General features: G+C 40.3%; 1 protein-coding gene across 1 annotated transcript; it reads left to right on the top strand.

The window, feature by feature from the left end:
* Window positions 1-10,514: 10,514 nt before the first annotated feature.
* On the top strand, window positions 10,515-19,297 carry gusb (glucuronidase, beta). The gene is made up of 12 exons (XM_038707634.1): window positions 10,515-10,785; window positions 11,201-11,386; window positions 11,465-11,646; window positions 13,226-13,368; window positions 13,568-13,755; window positions 14,098-14,250; window positions 14,466-14,644; window positions 15,223-15,369; window positions 15,488-15,572; window positions 17,151-17,327; window positions 17,524-17,659; window positions 18,350-19,297. Exons 1-12 carry the CDS (start codon window positions 10,570-10,572, stop codon window positions 18,499-18,501), a joined length of 1,944 nt encoding a protein of 647 aa, XP_038563562.1. The 5' UTR covers window positions 10,515-10,569; the 3' UTR covers window positions 18,502-19,297.
* The last annotated feature ends 1,406 nt before the right edge of the window (window positions 19,298-20,703 follow it).

Raw genomic sequence — 20,703 nt, 5'->3', positions numbered from 1 at the left:
CCGTGTCATCTCCTCCTCCTCCGGTCAACTCTCAACCCTCTTAAGGTTAACCTCGGGTGACGAAGAAGTTAACCAAACGACCGATGGCTATGGACCTAAGCCTTTTGGAGGAAAATGGACCCGCCCACATACCTGGATGATATTAACAATTTATTTTGTGAGAATCAGAACTGTAAGCTGTGGATCTCGGAGGAGAAGCAGCTTTTCAGTCCACTGCTGGAGGTGGCTTTAGCTCAGTCTGTTAGGACTTGACTGAGCTGTAAATCTGACCAACCAACTTTTCAGTACACTGCAGTGTTATTTGTTTGTTCTGTAATGCCATCTCTTTATTCACTAATTTTTGTAATTAAATCTTTTTGTTAATTTTGATTTGGACCCAGCCTCTCCTTTCTCAAAATCTGAAAAAACGCAACATACACGGAGGTGATCTTCTCTCTGTTAAGCAAGGGGTTTATCTGTCTTCTTCTGCATGCATGAAAAGTTATCTTGTGTATAATGGTTTCCTTAGGGATCCAAAATTGTGTTGAACAAAGAACAAAAATAATAAGAAAACAGAGTAGCTCTTCCAGCGAGTAAAGTCTGCATTCAGGAACAAAGAAAGTTCAGCGCTGAGAAAGTTGTCTCTCCTATCGCCGCTTGCGCAGTTGTGGAAAAGACAATGTGCTGGCTGTGCTCAGGTCTACTTATACCTGAGGGGGACGCTCCGACTGCGTTACCGGGGTGACCTGCAAGATTACAAGCGCAGCCAATAATGGCTCTACTTTTGGGTCTGAGTCACTATTTGGCACCTGTTTTATAGTCCTTTGTTTGAAATAACTCCAATTCAGGCTTTTGGGAATTCAACAGGCCGGGCTCAGGCCTGTAGGATGTCAGAAGGCCCAGTCTTTGTTCTACCAGACCAGGTTCCAGCTGAAGAAAAACAGCCCCAAAGCACGATGCTGCCACCACCATGCTTCACTGTGGGTATGCTGTTCCTTGGGTGATGTGCAGTGTTGTCTTTGCGCCAAACATACCTTTTGGAATTATGGCCAAAAAGTTTTACCTTGGTTTCATCAGACCATAACACATTTTCCCACATGCTTTTGGGGGACTTGATGTTTGTCTTTGCAAACTTCAGCTGTGCTTTGATGTTTTTCTTTGTAAGAAAAGGCTTCCATCTTGCCACCCTACCCCATAGCCCATTCATATGAAGAATACGGGAGATAGTTATCACATGTACCACACAGCCAGTACTTGCCAGAAATTCCTGCAGTTCCTTTAATGTTGCTGTAGGCCTCTTGGAATCCTCCCTTACCACTTTTCTTTTCATCTTTTCATCAATTTTGGAGGGACGTCCAGTTCTTGGTAAAGTCACAGTTGTGCCATATTTTCTTCACTTGGTGATGACTGTGATTCACTGTGTTCCAGGGTATATCTAATGCTTTGGAAATTCTTTTGTACCCATCTCCTGACTTATGTCTTTTAACAGTGAGATCTCTCTGATGCTTTGAAAGCTCTCTGCGGACCATGGCTTTTGCTCAGAGATGCAACTAAGAAAATATCAGGAAAATCCTAGTAGAACAGCTGAACTTTATTTGTGATTAATCAGAGCCACTTTAAATGGTGGCAGGTGTGTAATGACTTCTAGTTAACCCGAGTTTGAATGTGATTGGTTAATTCTGAACACAGAGGGTGTGCACACTTTTTCAGTTTGTTTTTCTATTGAATTGTTCACATTATAGGTCACATTAAAGGTGGAAAAAGTTCTGACATGATTAGGGATGGGGATCGTTAATTTTTATTGATATTGACACTCTTATTGAGACTGCTTAACGATCAGATTCTTTATCGATACCACTATTGATACTTTACTATTATTTAGTGATGGTTAATTGGTAAGACCAGACCCAACAGGCATGAGGTAGGCCTGCACGGTATGAGGAAAATATTCACTGTGCAATTACGTTATGTATTGAGATGACATATCACTTGCAATAAATAAATATATATTAAAGTGTACATATTAACTGCCTGGTTGTTTTTAATTTAATATTTTAATTACAGCTAAATGTTGTTTCTAGACAACAGCAAAGTAACTCAATAAATTTATCTGACGTCACAAGTAGTGAGTGATGTTTAGAAAGAATACCATCAGTCTGTATCAGTCCCTCCTCCTCTCTTGCTGGCTGCAGGTAACGTTACCAGGTAGAACGAGGGGCTGCTGGTTTGTCTCAGACAACAGCTGAGTTTTTAAGACTACAGACCAGTCTGTGCTCCAGACAGACAGCTTTCTATTCAGCTTGTTTTTAACATTTGGCTTAGTCTTTTTACTTGCGAAGGTTTTAGCGCATGTACTTACAGTAACGAGCGTGGCTGTCATTAACTAACATTACAGTAGTTTGGAGCCAACTTAACCCTCACCATAACGTTATTCCACTGCGACGTCGACGCCTCTCGCTCTGCTACCGGTGTGTGTGTGTGTGTGTGTGTGTGTGTGTGTAGGAGCTGACAGAGAGCAGGTTTTCTTATGATTTTCTTATCCATTGCGTTGCAAAATAAAACCAAATTGACGCTCGAGACATAACGTTACATCAAAGGACCCGCACGTCTCGATAGCAGTATCGATAAGCTCGAACCTTATTGATTTTCGGCTTTTGAGAACTTTTGGAACCAGGTCTCGATCCCCATCCCTAGACATGATTTATCTTTGTCTCATTATTTTACATCATAAGTACCTGGCATTTTAACAGGGGTGTGTAGACTTTTTCTATCCACTGTACATTTACTCATTTGGCAGACGCTTTTATCCAAAGCGACTTACATTTGAGGAACAACATACAAGCATCAACAGAGCATCAAATAACTGACAATACATCCTGTAAGAGCTCATAGTACATATCACATCAATGGGGTAAATACCTAGGGAAGGAAGTAAAAGTACAAAAAGTGCAATCAAAACAAGATAATTGTAGGGGATAGAAGAAGAAGAGCACAGGAAGTGCATATTAGAGGTTAGGAGTTAGAGGTGTTATAAGAGGAAGTGTTCTCGAAGAGATGAGTTTTCAAGAGCTTCTTGAAGTTAGAGAGGGACGCCCCTGCTCTGATGGTGTGTGGTAGCTCGTTCCACCATCGTGGTGTCACAGATAAGAATAGCCGGGACTGAGACTGCTTTGTGTGAAGGGATGGCAGAGCCAGGTGGCGTTCGTTGGAGGAGCGTAGCGGCCGAGAAGGAACGTAAGTTTGTATTATGGAGTTTAGTTAGATGGGTGCAGACCCAGTAGTCACTCTGTATGCAAGCATTAGTGACTTGAATTTGATTCTGGAGGCCACGGGAAGCCAGTGGAGGTCACTGAGTAATGGAGTGATATGAGTCCTTTTGGTCTGATCAGACGCGCTGCTGCGTTCTGAACCATTTGTAAGGGTTTCACCGCACAAAGCTGGAAGACCTGCTAGGAGGGCATTGCAGTAGTCAAGGCAAGAGATAACAATGGCCTGTACCAGAAGCTGGGTGGCGTACTGAGTGAGGTAGGGCCTGATTTTCCTTATGTTGTATAGAGAAAAGCGGCATGACCGAGAGACAGCAGCAACATGGTCTGAAAAGGACAGCTGGTCATCAATCATGACACCCAAGTTTCTCACCACCCTGGTTGGAGTGATGGTTGAGGAGTCAATTTGTAGTTTGATGTAATGATGGATAGATTGCTTGGCTGGAATGACCAAGAGTTCAGTCTTAGAGAGGTTTAGTTGAAGGTGGCAAGCCTTCATCCATGCAGATATGTCAGAGAGACAGTCCGTGATCCGCGCCGAGACAGTGGGATCGCCTGGCGGGAATGATAGGTAGAGTTGCATATCAGCGAATGATCGGCCCCAGTGAGGTGGTGTAAATTGAGAAGAGAAGGGGCCCTAGCACTGAGGATGGGAGGAGGATAATTGTCCATGCCACAAAACATTGTAGGAACGCCCAGAGAGGTAGGATTCGAACCACAGGAGTGCTTTACTCGAGAAGCCCATTGCTGAGAGAGCGGATGGCAGGATCCTGTGGTTGACTGTGTCAAAGGCAGCTGATAGGTCAAGCAGGATAAGAACCGAGGATTGGGCTGCAGCTTTAGCTGACCTTAGGGCTTCTGTTACAGACAGAAGAGCCGTTTCAGTAGAGTGGGCACTCTTAAAACCAGACTGATATGGATCTAGGAGGCCATTCCCTGAGAGGAATTCTGAGACCTGTATGAATAATGACCATTCAATAGTTTTGGATAAAAATGGTAGAAGAGACACTGGTCGATAGTTCTCAACTTGAGTTGGGTCAAGTGAGGGCTTTTTGAGCAAGGGTGTAACCCGAGCCCTTTTGAAAGTGGTCGGGAAGGTTCCTGAAGCCAGAGAAGTATTTATCACATGACTGACTGTCGGGACCACGGTAGGAGATATGGCTGGAGGAGAATAATAAACGAGGAGAGTGACGAACCACTGACCTGGGAGGGCGGAGGAAAAGATGTAGTGGGACTGCTACAATGGTTGAGTTTGAATGCTTCAGAGAATTGGCTAGTTATAGCTGCCACTTTGCCTGTAAAGAAGGCAGCAAAGATATCAGCAGACAAGTTTGTGGGTGGTGGAGGTGGAGGAGGATTTAATTCTTTAATTTTAAACAGACTTAACAGACTTTTCTTTTGTCCTGCTGTTACTTAGCCTACCTGCAGCAGAGGTGGGGAGTAACTTGTTACAAGTTGTTACAATTTGTAAAATAAATAAATAAAATTAAATAAGGCGTTGGCAACTTCATGTTCCTTTATTATAACGGTAGCCTGTTTTTACTCTTCACTCCAGTATTTTCTTTGGGCCAGTAGCCTAATCTACTTTTAGTTTTGCTACATATTCCATTCATACCTTAATTTCTTAACCAGTCTGTAATCTGCATTTTACTTCATTAACCGAAATGAGCTGCCAGCCAGGCTGTGTGCGCAGTTATGCAGAAGAGCTTTGATCTCGGGCTCTTGTTGCAGATATAAATGAGCAGACAGATGGAAACATTTAGAATATCTTTTCAATTTAAGGCTTCATTGTTCCACTAATACACCTGAAATCCAGTGAGCGCACACCATGGCACTGGTGGCTGTAAGCGGCTTGGAAAGCAGCCTGCATACTGCATTGAAGTGCCTAAAAAAACAGAGAAAGCATAAAAGATATTAGGAGTGGTAAGTAAAGATTTTTTGCACTCAATATGTAATCTCGTCACATTCACTAAATAAAAATTCTAATATTTTAACATAATAATGACCTCTGTGTCTCATAATTATGAGCGAATGATCATTTCAAATTTAAAATATTAGAGAGGATTGTCTCCCACCACCCCTTCCTCACCCAGAGGACACTAAACCTACATGAATGAGCGCAACATTTATCTTTGAATATTGCAAAAGTTGACTCATACATTGTAAGATGATCAGCTAATGTATACATTTGCAATGTTTTGTTGATTGCAAATTACAAACCTGGGGTGCCAAAAATGGTACTGGCTAAATGTTCAGTGGGTGGGATAATACAGGCCAAAACACAAATAGACGTTCCACTTTAGAATGAAAATTTCAAAAGATGAAATACTGGCTATAGTGTTGTTGTCATAGAAGTCAGTGTTTCAACTTAGCATGTTTTTAATTTGACACATCATGTTTTTTTTGTGATTTATTACAGTAAATATATTACATATTGGTTGTTTAACCCTGTACTTTACTTTAAACCATGGTGTCTATTGTTAAAAACAGTTTTGCTGAATGCAATATCATGGAGAAAATAAGAGAAGTGCAGTATTCTGTCCTGGCAGATACGTCACAGTATTGTTAGACAGATAGTGAACATCAACAATAAGACTCAGTAGGCTTGACTCCAGGTTGAGTGTTTTCTTTACTGAAATCATGGTTGTTGTTTTTTTGTAAAACTGCAATACAGTATAAAATAAACAACATGTTACAGTCAAATATGTGCAGCATCAACATAAGTATAATAAACACAGCATATATTACAATATGATTCACTCAAAGAACATGAGAAAATAAGGTAAATAAAATACATGCAAGTAAATCACCATAAATGAGGCTTGTGCTAACTGTATATTTAGCCCAGCTAAACCCATGCTAGCGGTTAGCATCGGGATTAGCGTTAGCGATTAGCATTAGCGTTAGCCCGATTTTAACTGAAAGTAAATGCTTTTGACAGAAGAACGTCTACACTAACTTTTAACTACTTATAAATACTCCAAGGATAGACAAATAACGCTGGTGGGGGAGCGTTCAGTCTGCATGTACACCTGTTGATGATCTCCTCACAAGCGCAATGACTCAAAATGACCACCAGATGTCGCTACATAACATTACTAACAGGACAGACACTGACAGGAGTCAGAACATGCAGCCTAAGTGCAGTCTATTGCAGTTCCAAGTTGCTGCTGTGGTTAATGTAGCCTAAATAAGTTTGGTCAATAAAACTATCCTCGTAGATTTCAAAATCTGAAAAGTGCATTTGAACAAGGCAAAATAAAAAACTAGAAGTGAAAAAAATACTAAGACAATGGAAAGACATCAAAGAAGGCATGTGGTTTAACACAAGTGGTGACTAAACCTATGAGAGTGTGTATAAAAAGTGATGGATCAAAAATATCTACTTGTATTGATCATATCTTCACTAATTCAGCAGAGCTATGTTCCAAAGTCGATTCTATTCCAGTGGGTTGTAGTGATCATAACTTAGAGGCAATAATTAGGAAGACAAAGGTGCCTAAAGTAGGACCTAAGATCATCTTTAAGAGATCATACAAACACTTTCGTAAAGACTGTTTTACGGAGGACATAAGAAAAATAAGATGGCAAAGTGTGTGTCCAAACGAAGCACTTGAAGCTTTAAATAAGCTATTGATGAAAGTCATTGATAAACATGCACCTGTGATAAAAAGGACTTGGATTGAAGGATTGTATGATACAGAGAGATCAAGCGAAAAGAATGGCAATTGAGTCAAGCTACGCATCAGATTGGCAAGTTTACAGCAAGCTAAGAAATTATGTAACTAAGTTGAATAAGAGGAAGAGGAAGTTGTATTATGAAATGATACATAATATAATGTTAACAAACTAGTTCTTAATGTCTCTAAAACAAAGAGCATTGTATTTGGGACAAATCATTGCTTAAGAAAAGAGCCTAGATTAAAGTTGTATGTTAATGATGTTGCAGTTGAACAAGTTCAAGAGATTAAACTTTTAGGTAATACAATAGATAGTAAATTATCATGGGCAATGCATATTGATAAATTGGTGAGTAAGATGGGAAGAGGCCTTTTAGTGATTAGGAGATGTTCTAAATTTTTACCAAAAAATGTAAGGGAATAGATTATTAAAGCATTAGTTGTATCTCATTTGGAATATCGCTCAGTGGTTTGGTCCAGTGCCTCGATGATGCAGGTGAAAAAACTGCAAGTTGCTCAGAATAAAGCAGCACGCTGTACACTTCATTGTTCATATAGGACAAATGTAAATACAATGTATAGCTGTTTAACCTGGTTAAAGGTAAAAGATTGATGTACTTGCCTCTTCTTTCTCCAAAACGAAAACCAGTATGATGAAGAAAACTGTAATCTATAGGGCTATGGTTGCATGGAACACTCTGCCGAGCATATTATTCTGGAGAGCAGTAAAAATAGCTTTAAAATGTCATTGAAACAGTATCTCCTGGCGAAACAGCTTGCCAATGCAGAGCAATGTATTGTCTAGATAAAAGTTTTTCTTATTTTCTTTTTCTTCTGTTTGTTCTGTTGAGTGATTTTTACTGATGAGAGCTGGGTTACGTAGTGTGTTGTATTGTGATTGTGTATGGTTGGTCGTGTTAGTGTGTGTGATTTTCTGTAATTTTGTATTACACTGTATAGAGTTTGGAGTTGGGAAGAATAGCTGTAGTTTTGGCTACAGCTAATGAGGATCTTAATAATAAATAAATAAAATAAATGGTCGGGATCCAAGCAAGTCGTGAAAAATGCAACATTTGACATTTTCACAGGAGAAGAACAGATGCAGATGGCTTAAGAGATTAAAGTGATGAAAGAATTTGGACTTTGACATAATTGGGGAGACGCAAACTTGATTTTTACAGCATCACCTTGAGATCAGAGAGTGTCATTATATGTACCTGACTACTGGGTGAAATGTTCAACCCACAAGCAAAATTTTGTGTTTCCAAGGTTTAAAGTTTAAGCTGCACAAACAATTTTAAGCAGTGAAAATTAAGAAGAAAGTGTCACTCGATCCAAATAAAATAGAGACCTTAGACTCACTATGATCTGAACAACCCTATGGTCAGCAAGTCTGCCTCGGTCACCTGAGGATTTGAACCCTGGAACTACACATTCCCACTGTACGTGACTTACTGACTGAGCTGATGAGATGCAGTTTCCACACACCTTCTCATAACAAAAAATTCTGAAAAAGTCACACACCATTCTGCTTGTTTTGATTGCGTTTCAAATATTTCCGCTCTCTTGAGTGATTTTCAGTGAGGCAACAGTGCTAACCACTGCATCACCGCGCCGCCCTTTGTACAAATCCATGCAGCAAATTATGATGTTAAACTTTTTGCAGGAGTAGTGCCCCACAGTGGAAGAATATCCCAGGACTGCTCAGCGAAGCTTGGACTGATCATCTGAACAGACGTGTCAAGTTTGGTGACAATAGCTTAAGCCAATTTTGATTTACGGGCATTTATGTAAAATTGTACGTAAATACACAAAAGTAAAAATTTATGGGGAAAAAAACAGATTGATGTATCAAAATTCTTTTGATACCATTTGATCAGTGACATCCGTAGATGATCCTGCCAAAGTTCTAGGTCGATAGGCGAAACCGTCTGGGAATAGTTTGCAAAAATAGGTTTTATAGAAAAGTAATAAAAAGTCTTAAAGATTAAAATGATGAAAGAAGTTTAACTCTAAACGAAGCCGTTTTCGAGAAAAATTGCAAAAGTTGATTGTTATAGTGCCACCATGAGGTCTATGAATGAAATTTTTTTTGCCTGAGTAGTGGGTGGAAATTTGCTTCACCGCTTGGATCCCTAATGACCTTTCTCTATATATATCTCTATATATCTATCTGGTGCATTACTCTATATTTTAGCATGCAGATAGTAAATGTATACAGTATAGCAGTTTCTGTAACTTTGTTTAGGCTCTGTGTTTTGTGTGCATGCATGCTTGCAACATGGGTTAACACAAAGTAGGCTAATGTCAAGCAGTAAGTTTCACTTTTTTATGCTTTAGTCTTTTACAATTGATAAAATCAACACAAAATATCATAACAGGGCAATGCTGAATTGATAAGACTTGTTAAATTAGCCACAAGAGCGGGATGGATAATGGTGTGTAGGCTTAGTAGGCAAGGAAGAAAGCAGATGAGTTATGGGCGGACTTGAGCTACAAAACAAGAAATACTGTATTATACTGTGACATTGTACATTAGCTTGCTGTTAATATCTTTTTCCCTCAAAAGCATCACCATCAACATTTACAGTATTCAACTGTAATTACAAATAACGGTGCATTACTGTACAAAATCACCCTTTATTTTACAGCAATTTCTTACAGTGTGTCCCTTGGGATAAAGAGTGGTCATTTACTTTTAAATATTTGCTCACTAATAAAATGAGAAGTTTCATTTAAATTGATTCACCAGTTCTACCCAGTAAAATCTTTCTTTAAAAGATATAAACTGAATATTGGTACTGAGTGTTCATTCTGTAAAGCTGCAGAGGAAAATGTTTCCCACTTATTTTGGAACCATTGTCACACTGAGAAATTCTGGTCAGACATGTGGGAGTTCATTCAGGCTAATCTCATTCCTAATGTTTCTTTTTGTTTTAAGGATGTTTTCTTTGGTGTTTCTGATTTCAGGGAGGATAAAAAAGGACCATATTTCACAACAAATCTGTTATTATTCCTTGCCAAGTACCATATCCACAAATGTACATTTACTGGTTATAAACCATTCTTCCCTGTCTTTATAAGTGAACTACATGCATATAGACTCCATAAAATATTTAAAAAACTACAAAGCTCAAAGGACTGTACAACTATTCAGCACTTATGACCTAATGGAAGTGGCTGATATTGGAACTCAAGAACCCAATTCGGTGCTATAACCTGGACTTTGTTTCGTCAGAAAGCCTTAATAAATGTTAAATTATTTTTGTACCCCTGGACAATGAAATGTTGTAACGTTATGTCTTTATTTGTTGTATGTATGTGCTGACATTCTCAATAAAGTCATTAAAAAAAAAACAGCGTGCTCATTACTCAAGCTAGTTAATGGGTAGTGATATTACTACCATAACTTATTCCCAGGTAGAAGGTTATCCAAAGGTGACTAACATTCCGAACCGTTACATAACATAAACCATTTTCAGTTCACCTATTAATCGAGACATTTCCGACAGTAACCGAAGGCACGTGAAGGCAAGTCAAACGCTCTGCCGTCACGTGACAACGGAATACATCATGTGACTGAATCAGCAATAAAAACCGCGGAGCTACTTTCCTGGTGAGCAACGTTGGACTGTAGTGTCAGGATGGTCTTAAGTGGGAGGCTCGGGGTGCTTCGGGTTTTGGGACTGTTTGCCGTGTTTGACGCGGTCTGCCTGCTGGACGCCGGCATGCTCTTCCCCCGAGAGTCTTCCTCCAGAGAGGTGAAGGAGCTGAACGGGGTGTGGAGCTTCAGGGCTGACAAGTCCCCAAAGAGGAACCAGGGCTTCGAGAGTGCATGGTACAAACGTCGCCTGGCAGAGGTGAGCAGGGCTAACAACAACTTTGGCTAAATAAAGCAGGTCACTTGTTTGACAGTTAAAGTGTTTCCTTCATCTAATGTATCCAATCGAATCATAATCACTGGCAGTAATCTGTAATAGGGTACATACTGTCAGTCAGAGATGTACACAATTGTGCAGATATATATTTCTCTTTCCTAGTCCTTAATCATTTAGTGACCCCTCAGATTTATCTTGTGGAGTCCTTATCGATGATCCAGCCATTGCCAAAGGAGAAAAATGACCAAGTAAAATCATCATTAACACCATATTCTACATGGTGATATTGTTAGTTTTGATTATCATCTAAATAGAGTAATTTAGTTACTATAAACTCACTAGAGTTTAGTAGAGCAGATCCACTGTCTTTTTCTCATTGAAATTTAATTTTTCCTAGACTGGCCCTGTGATTGACATGCCAGTTCCCGCCAGCTACAATGACATCACCCAGGACCCCACACTGAGAGATTTCATTGGCTGGGTGTGGTACGAGCGAGAGGTGGTGGTGCCTGTCCGCTGGGTCGCTGATGAAGGAAAAAGAGTGGTTCTGAGAGTGGGAAGTGCTCACTATTATTCAGTAGTGGTGAGTATCACAAACAAGCCATCGGCATCACTTACCGACACACACCTTTGATGGAGTCATTGTCTTTACCTTTTGCAGTGGGTGAACGGGGTGAAAGTGACAGAGCATGAAGGTGGCCATCTTCCCTTTGAGGCTGAGATAGGCAGTCTTATTCGCAACGACCCATCGAATGCATGCAGGATCACCATCGCTGTCAACAACACTCTGACTCTGGAGACTCTTCCTCCAGGAAACATCCAGTACCTGAACGACCCCACCAAGTAACCTCATCCAACTTGATACGAAAGCTTAAATTCATTCGCTGAAGTACACTAACTTTGATTTGTTTTGAAATAATACATAGTTTTAAAAATGTTCCTGTTTCGCCCAACTTTTTAGAAATGGGAATCAATGGGCAGAATCTTCAAACCTACATGTTTTTCAAGCTACACAAGCAAAGCACAACACTTTTTTACTTTAAAAAATTTTCAGTTTTAGAGAAATTGTAGGATTTTTCAACCAGTTACAGATTTTAACATTGGTGTACATTGCTCTGGGTTAAATCCTGAAGAACCGCTTATTTCTAACGGCGCCTTCAAGTGCTTTCATGACTTGCACATCAACTGATCTATCAGATGTTCTCACGCCTTCGGCTGAATTCAGACCAAACCAGGTGTTGTGGCAAAAATGCAGATCCTCCCGTTGACTTGCAATTCAATTCAATCTTTATTGTCCCTGAAGGGGAAATTCGATTTGCAATGGGGCCCACTAATTGGAACATTGGCCTTGTTGTTCTTGTGCAAGATACGAGCCCCAAATAGCTGAATGTTAATTTCTGTTTCTGATGAGCAGTTGGCACCTTAACCTCTGCCATCAGTGCACGACTGTGGGTAAATGGGACGTAGTGTAAAAGCGCTTTGAGTGGTCGGAAGACTAGAAAGGCGTTATACAAGTACACCCCATGTACTATCTGAGTGTGGGAAGTTTGTTTAGGCTGCAGCCGTGAGGATGGCCCTCACGGGGGATGCCAACTAAAACGCAGCGACCTGTGCCTTGCTTGCAGTCTAGGCTGAGAAATGGTGATACCATGAAGTCTCCTTTGGCTTGTGTTCATTTGTTTGAGAGAGACAGCAGTTGGCGAGCGACCTAGTCAGTAAATGAGGAGAGGGAGTGCCGGTAGCGAGAAATAAAACGTTCTTTTGTTTCTCCGCACAAGCACACCCATATGCCACACAACCCTGCTCTAATTTCTGCAATGCCCGATTTGGTCTGAATTCAGTCTTGCACAGCATCTGACCCTTCAACTTCTTTCATTAGTTTTACTTGGACTGTGATGAATTGTAAGAAAATACAGCTGCTTTTGAGTACTTAAGCTTCAACTGTCAGTTCAGTTGTATTATTTACAGTTCAGCTGGTGCTTACAGGTAACACTTCAACTGACACTTCAGCTCCTTTCACAACTTAAACTGTTGTTGGGGGGGGGGCCTTCACAGGGCCAGATGTGTTCAGGTCCTCTCGCACAGTACTTTATTCTTCCTTAAACTGTTGCGGCAAATAAAGTTGTTAATAATAAGTAATTTCAATTCAGAAAACAAATTGCGTCAAGTTGTTTATGAAGACACTTCCAAAGCTCAGTTGTGCATTCACTTATATTTTCAAGATATGCTCTTCCTGACACGTTGAGATATTCCCATTGGTCCATAATGAAAACACAGAAGTCATTGACAGTTTTCTGTTTTTGACTAAATTTGCTAATTCCGGCATCTTTTAATCTGAGAATCTAGCCTTTTCTAGTTTGCTGTAATATTTGGGCGGGATTAAAATGTATACCATTAATGAGGAAATGTAATTGCTCAACAGGTACCCTGATGGTTTTTTTGTGCAAAACATCTTCTTTGATTTCTTCAACTACGCTGGCATACATCGCCCCGTATTGCTGTATACTACCCCTAAGGCTTATGTGGATGACATCACTGTGGTGACTGACTTCTTGGATAACACCGGTAAATGAATAGTTTCAGATCATCACTGGCAGTCTGCGACCAAAACATTTGTTGGAGAGTAAACTGGTAGTTCATCACATGCAGCTTTATTGAGCAAAGAGACTGTTTTCTGGTTCCTGTCTTTTTATGTTACATTGTTCAGAGTGTTGTGTGTTTTTTATTAGTTTTTTTGTTTGTTTTTTTTGCCCTGTTTTTTCAGGTCTAGTCCTATACAACATATCAGTCCAGGGTGCGGCCACTGCCACCCTGAACATCAGTTTGATAGACAAAGATGGCTACTCTGTGGCCTCCTCCAGCAAGCCATCTGGAGTCCTCAAAGTAGTAGATGTCAAGCTGTGGTGGCCATATTTGATGCACCAGAATCCAGGTTATCTCTACTCTTTGGAGGTAAGACAAGATGTTTACATACATTTCAAAGTGACTTTTTGCATAAGGTTTCTGATGTTGGCCACATAAGCAATGCCCCTAAATGGGGGTGCATGTCTGGTTGCCAGAGAGTAGTGGAGAGAATTAAGTGCCTCTAGAGCTCCCCAGGAAAACAGCAGCTATCTTGTTTTGAGACCAGGAAGCTGGAATCATTTGCTGGCTGAATTTAACTAACTAGTTTATAGTTTTAATTGCCCTTCACTTTTCTTCATGTGGGTTTACAGCACAACATCTTATATTTATAATATCTGCTGAACAAGATACAAGGAAAGAAATGTTGCTGACATCTGCACTAATATCTAGGTTCGCTTATTATCGGCCAATGGGATATCAACAAATGAGGATGTGTATACTTTACCAGTCGGCATCCGTACAGTCAACGTTTCCAGCACCCAGTTCCTCATCAACAACAAGCCCTTCTATTTCCATGGGGTCAATAAACACGAGGACGCTGATGTGAGTACCACTAGAGGGAAGCAAACCTTTCACCAAAAATCTCACTTAGCTTTGAAGCAGCAAATCTGTTGTAACATTTACAGAGCTTTCCCCTAGCTCAGTCTCATGGACATTTACATTCTGATAACAGACAGAAATCGAGTGTATATTTAAAAAAAAAAAAAAGAAAGTAGAAGCAGTTCAGTAATCCCATCCTCCTTTTCTTGTGTTTGTAGATTCGTGGTAAAGGCCTTGACTGGCCCTTGATTGTCAAGGACTTTAACTTATTGAAGTGGTTGGGCGCCAACTCGTTCCGCACCAGTCACTACCCCTATGCTGAGGAGATCATGCAGATGTGTGACCGCCATGGCATCGTGGTGATAGACGAGTGCCCGGGGGTGGGCATCAAAGACATGTAAGCATCACAGCTCACATCTCCGTGACCTTTGGGGTGTGTTTCAGGTTTCAGAGCGCTCAACAGCATGACCACCTCACTGTGGGTCAGTGTATGAGGACAGACTTACAGCGTGGTGTCCATTACCACTGCTGAAAACCTCCTAACAACATGGACGGGACAAACTCCACAGTCCTTGTTCTGTGCAATATAAAGTTGAAGCTTCAGCCACCTGAGTTTGTGAAATTAATCGGGTATCAAACTTTATAGGGACGAAATTGAGTATTGCATTGCGATAGACTTGATAGATATTCTAACCTTTTGAAGATGGACTTGTGAGCCAGTCCTTTTAGGTTTAGGAATTCTAAATGATAAATACAATGCATACAAACTATTCTGCTTGTAGAACAGTTTTTTCCATGGAGGACAGTGAATCAGAATTTAACTTTCTTTATATCTGTTTCTGACAAACAGAACAGTTGTCAGGTGAATCCTCACTGATCTTGCATACAGATGTAGATCGAGGTTTTGCTTTCTTGTAGGCTGTTTTGAGACCGGGTTACCTGAAATGTGTCCTTTCCTGTGCCTCGCGGATGTAGTCGCAGTTTTGGAAACGCCTCCCTGAAGCATCACCTGGCTGTCATGGATGAGCTCGTACGTCGGGACAAGAACCATCCCTCTGTGGTCATGTGGTCAGTAGCCAATGAGCCGGCTTCAGAGATGCACCCTGCTGAATTCTATTTCAAGTGAGTGCTGGTCATTTTGGAAGGATTCCACTCTAACCCACTATGTATTCATACGGGGGGGGGTTGGCTAAGTGTAACAGACTAAAGAAGTTTCCCCTGCTTTTTGTTTTTGTTACAGGACACTGATAGAACACACCAAAGCTCTGGACCCTACCCGGCCCGTCACTTATGTCACAGACAGTAACTATGCCAAAGATAAAGGGGTGAGTTTTTACAGTACACGCTTGCTAAAGCCCGAACACCTCTTGTGCACAAACACCGTATGTGGGCATGCTAACATTATAGGAACATATTCATGCTACACACCCACCAACACCAAACAGACGTGTAGCAAACCGCATTCTGTCTGAACACAGTGCATGCCTGCAGTCACAGCGCTTCGATCATCTCGCAGTTTAACAACCAAAACTCACGGAACAAAGTGAGAACAGTTAAAACAAGCGTATATTAAAACATTTACAAATATGAACTGTGTCTTACCTTGATTCATTTTCCTTAGCTTCTGACCTATCAAACCAGATCAGAAATACGCATATATACCTGATTTCATTTTGGGTTTGCTATTTCAGGCTTTTCTTCCTGGGGATAGGACTAGGGTTTAAGAGGTATATCAACAATATGCCAAAATGAACACCACATTGATTATTTGTCATGTTTATGCAAGTTTATATTTTTTGCACTAGAAGTATTAAGTTTATATTGTGTTATTTGAAGAGTAACTTAACACCCACTGAAAATCTGTTTTTGCCAACCTCTCACCTTGCTGCAGTGATGTGTCGGCTACTCCAGGGTGTGTCAGTACACAGTGACATCACTGTTGGGTTACAAGTGCAACAGAGCACACTACTAGCCACACCCAATCCCACCCATCACTGATGCTGGCTGTGATCAGAGGTGAAACGGACTTGAAACTTCCAACCAAGAAAGAGCAGCAAAACACTTAAAGTTAATTTTAACATATGCTTGATCACACCAATTTTCCCCCTAATTTAGTTTGTGTGTTAGTGATTGGATCAGATTTTGTCAGTGACGTGTCCTAAGTTGTTTAACACATCTAGATGTGAATACCAGGAAATGAGAGCTGAAATTCTGAACTCTTGTCTCATACTCCTTTTGATCTTCTACCAAATTGTCTTCAGTGAACAACAAAAACAAAGGAATATACCTTACCGTTCTAATACTTTTGGAGGGGACTGTAGATGGGTAGATTTTATTTGTGGGGGAAACTTTTGTGCTGCAAGACCCCTGATTCTTGTATATTAACATAATGGCATTTTCTTTTTTCTTTTTTTTTTTTTGTATGGACCTGATAAAGTGCCTGAGCAAAAATCCTCAGAAGTTCATCTGTTTGTATTCTGAAACTCTTGTTGGCCTAGTGTCAAACTAAGTGGTTGACATGGCTCATAATGAACATTTCTGTGCTGTGAGGTCAGGGTGTAGTTATTGACGACCTGCAGCAACAAATTTCGTAAAGGCCTCTGCCTGGGTGAATAAAGTACTTCTGAATTCAGTTTTCAATTCTGCTACCCCATAGTTCCTAATACTGGAAAAGATGGTAAATACGACTCCAACATTCACTTATAATGGTTCGTAATTTGCCTCATAAAATACAATTGCCTCCTATTATAAAATGTCTTGCTTGATTTTTATGAATGAATTAAATGAATCTAAAAAAAGGGTTTATGATCATTTCCTTGTAATTTATGTTCATAAAACCGATCACATTGTGATTAACTGAAGGAAAGAGTATCCAAGTCATATTGTCTTTATCTTGTCCCTAGGCTCCCTATGTGGATGTAATCTGTGTAAACAGTTACTTCTCCTGGTACCATGATCCAGGCCACTTGGAGGTCATCTCCATCCAGCTCAACACTGAGTTTGAAAACTGGTATGGAAAGTACCAGAAACCCATCATCCAGAGTGAATATGGAGCAGATGCTGTGCCCGGGCTTCACAATGTGAGGATTCACACACACATGCAGTACATGACATTACCTGACTTTAGTGCACCAGCACGTTTTTATTTTATTTATTTTTTTGCGTCCTGAGGCTGAGATAAATTTCTGATTTTGCTAAACCTCAGCCTCCCTATGTCTGCATTTTCCCAGAAACATGTTAATGTCAGGGGTAAGAAGTTGTCTTTTCACTCTCCAGGATCCACCCGTGATGTTCACTGAGGAGTACCAGAAGGTACTTCTGCAGAACTACCACAGCGTGTTCGACCAGAAGAGGAAGCAGTATGTCATTGGTGAACTCATCTGGAACTTTGCTGACTTCATGACTGTACAAGGTACTGCAGCTGCACATCACCACAACTTGTGTAACCTCCCTGTTTATCCGCTGCTCCTGTTAGTATGCTGAGTAAATTCTGATTTTTGACTACAGCCTACATTTTTAGGTAAAGGCGAGCTATGCGGTTACCTAGAGAGCTACCAGCTAGCAAAGCGCCAGAGAAGATGCCAAAATGTTTCGTAATTAACTTCAGACACCTACTTATAAAAGTCTGTGACACTGAAGTCCGATGCACGCATTACATCGTTTAAAAAAAAAAAAAACACTGCTGGCACTGAACACCCTGTGCTGAGAGGAGCCTACAGGTGGACTGTATAGGGACACTATATATATAACCTTCTGGCTGCTTATTTTGCTAACACCGCTGTGTAGGATGTCCTAACAGGGACTATAGTGCATACAAGTATAATTACTAGCTGACAGGTGGTGGTGGCGGCAACATGACACGGACCAGAGTTGAGTGACACTGAATAAAAATAATTTACATTTAAAATAATAAAAATATAATTTTGTATAATGAAGAGCTCAATTCCCAGAGGCGCCAGTGGATGGCTTTCCAAGGGCAGCAGCTCTAGTAATGACTTTTAATAAAAAAAATAATAACCTGCATATTGACCTGACAAATGGCTCCTGTGTTTTTGTGCCCTGTGCATGACTCAGTTCTTGTTGATCCCTCTTGCGTCTGCAGGGATATTCCGTGTGGTGGGGAACAAGAAGGGCGTTTTCACCAGGCAAAGGCAGCCTAAAGCAGCAGCATTCATCCTGAAGGAGAGGTATTGGCGACTGGCCAATGAAACCGGCACACTACCTCCTTGGACAAAGTACCCGTGCTCATTCTGACACCCGTTACAGGGTGCACCCTGGCCAGAACAGGCTACAGGCATGTAAACACTGTCTTGTGGAAAAGTGAAATTCTGTTGATTCTAGAGGCAGTTTCCTGAAGCACATATAGAACTGACCCTTTGGTAAGCCACACCCCGAATATGCAACTGGCCAATCACAGCGCAGTATAGGACTCACTCTAACTGAGGTCCGACAGTTTCATGGCTGCGCTCCATTGACTTGTATGTAAGATGTGTTTTGCTGTGTTTTTTTTTTTTTTTTTTTCCCCCAAGATTTGGTCAAAGCTGTTCCTGGGGCACTTTCCTTACTGTTCCTTACTTTTGTGGCTTAGCAAGGGGTCAATTCCTTTGAACCATTACTTTCAGTATACATAAGGTCGAAAAACAATTCAGCAATGTTATAACTGTTTTCTGCAATTATGACGAAACCACTGACACTATTGTCTGGGGGGTTTTACAACACTTTCAGAACATTTAAAAATTACCCTCTAGTGCCTCCTACAATGACACAATTGACTGAGGGGAAGGTGTAAATACTACTTTAGCTGTTACAGGATATTCTGATACAGACTTTAGGTCACATTTTCTAAAATAAGTGCATAAAATAGTATTTTAGTAGTTTGAAACAGCTGTGTTGAGTCATTGTGCAATCAATCTGACATTTTAAAGAAAAATGTTCTTAATGTGAATTACAATGCTGACTCTAATTTCAAGTGTTTTATTTTTATATATGAAAATCAAGAACAAATCATTTTGCTATGAATCCATGTATTAAAGACAAAACCTGCAAAAATTTTTTTCCTCCAATCATTCCCAAAATTTTCAACATGACTTTTGACGTTTTGTAGAGCACATTGAAGTGGGCTTTGCAGTCTTCGTGCAGTGCTCATAAGTCACCACCTAAAGGGTTAAGTGATGTGTTGATTGTAGATGGTGGCGTGACTTTAGTCAGACGTCTCACTATCAGTGCCTGTACCCTCATCACACGATTGACCTTTGTGTTACAGCTGGTATATTTAGACTCTGCTTTAGTATTTGTAATGCTCTTTTGGATCTGATCCAGCTGTAGTTGCTGTTAACTGTTGCACAACTGGTGTCATTAAACACACACTACTCTTTAAACTGCTTCCTTGAAGCATTTAAACTAATCCAATAAACTGAATCTGTATCAACACTGATACCGACCTTATTAAACAGACATGTGTATCAGCCAGATATGACTGATCCGCATTCGACCCTCGAAGTTTAGACACCGTTGACTCAGCAACTGGAAAGATACTGTATAAGTTCAAATACTGATTTTTATCATGCCATACAAAGTTCGGTGTAAAAAGTAACATAAGCTACCTTTTTAATGTTTTGAAGGGGGGGGATCTTTTCTTAGAATGGGCACTCCACCAATTTATCACATGAAGTTCACTCTATTATCACGAGGAGATTGCTCTGGAGATTTTTAAAAACACTATGAATTTGCATTAGTGTTGTAGCCAAAACCGCCCAACCTGAGACCAAGTCAAGATTAAGACCAGTTCCCCACATTATATGACACACAATAAAATGTGGTATGAGATCATAGGTACTTCTAAAATTGACCCCCGAAACACCCACATACAAACACTAAGAGCTGAAATCAACTTAAACATCTTTATTCAACACTACTTTTCCATGCTGACCATCGCGGGGAGGGGAGACGGTCGTTAATGGTAACAACACATTTTTAATAAGCGTTATTTGTTACATTTGAAGCAATGCGTCTTACATCCAATCAGAGTTAGGATGTTGGCAAATAAATCAGACAATGCAAAAGCAATTTGATATTCCCAAAGTTCTGGTCTTGAAATAAAATCCCGAGTCCTCAATGTTCTAGACCGAGTACAAATGCGGTCGAGTCCTACAACACTAATTCGCATTATGGAAACTATAGGATGTTTTTTTTTTTTTTCTTTTCCTTCTTTCTCTTGCTAGTACCCCTATTTTATGAAGTGCAATACTTAATAGCTTTAAAAAATGTAGTTATTTTAACAACTTGGAAATCGGCCCAAAAATTGAAACCGCTGTTAAAAAGGAGAGATTCACTATAAGATCTCTTCCTAACATGCTTCCAATTGTTACAATAACATTTTTGCACAGACCGGGGCACTGTGGATTTTGTTGCCCATCAAAGTGAATATGGGGCTTCAGCAGTGTACGTTGATAAAAT

This window comes from Micropterus salmoides, unplaced genomic scaffold, assembly GCF_014851395.1.
Source record: "Micropterus salmoides isolate LMB-PRFRI ecotype aquatic unplaced genomic scaffold, ASM1485139v1 Ms_hic_scaffold_9, whole genome shotgun sequence".
Taxonomy (NCBI): domain Eukaryota; kingdom Metazoa; phylum Chordata; class Actinopteri; order Centrarchiformes; family Centrarchidae; genus Micropterus; species Micropterus salmoides.
Note: the sequence above shows the minus strand (reverse complement) of the source record. Positions and strands in the feature narration are given on the sequence as shown.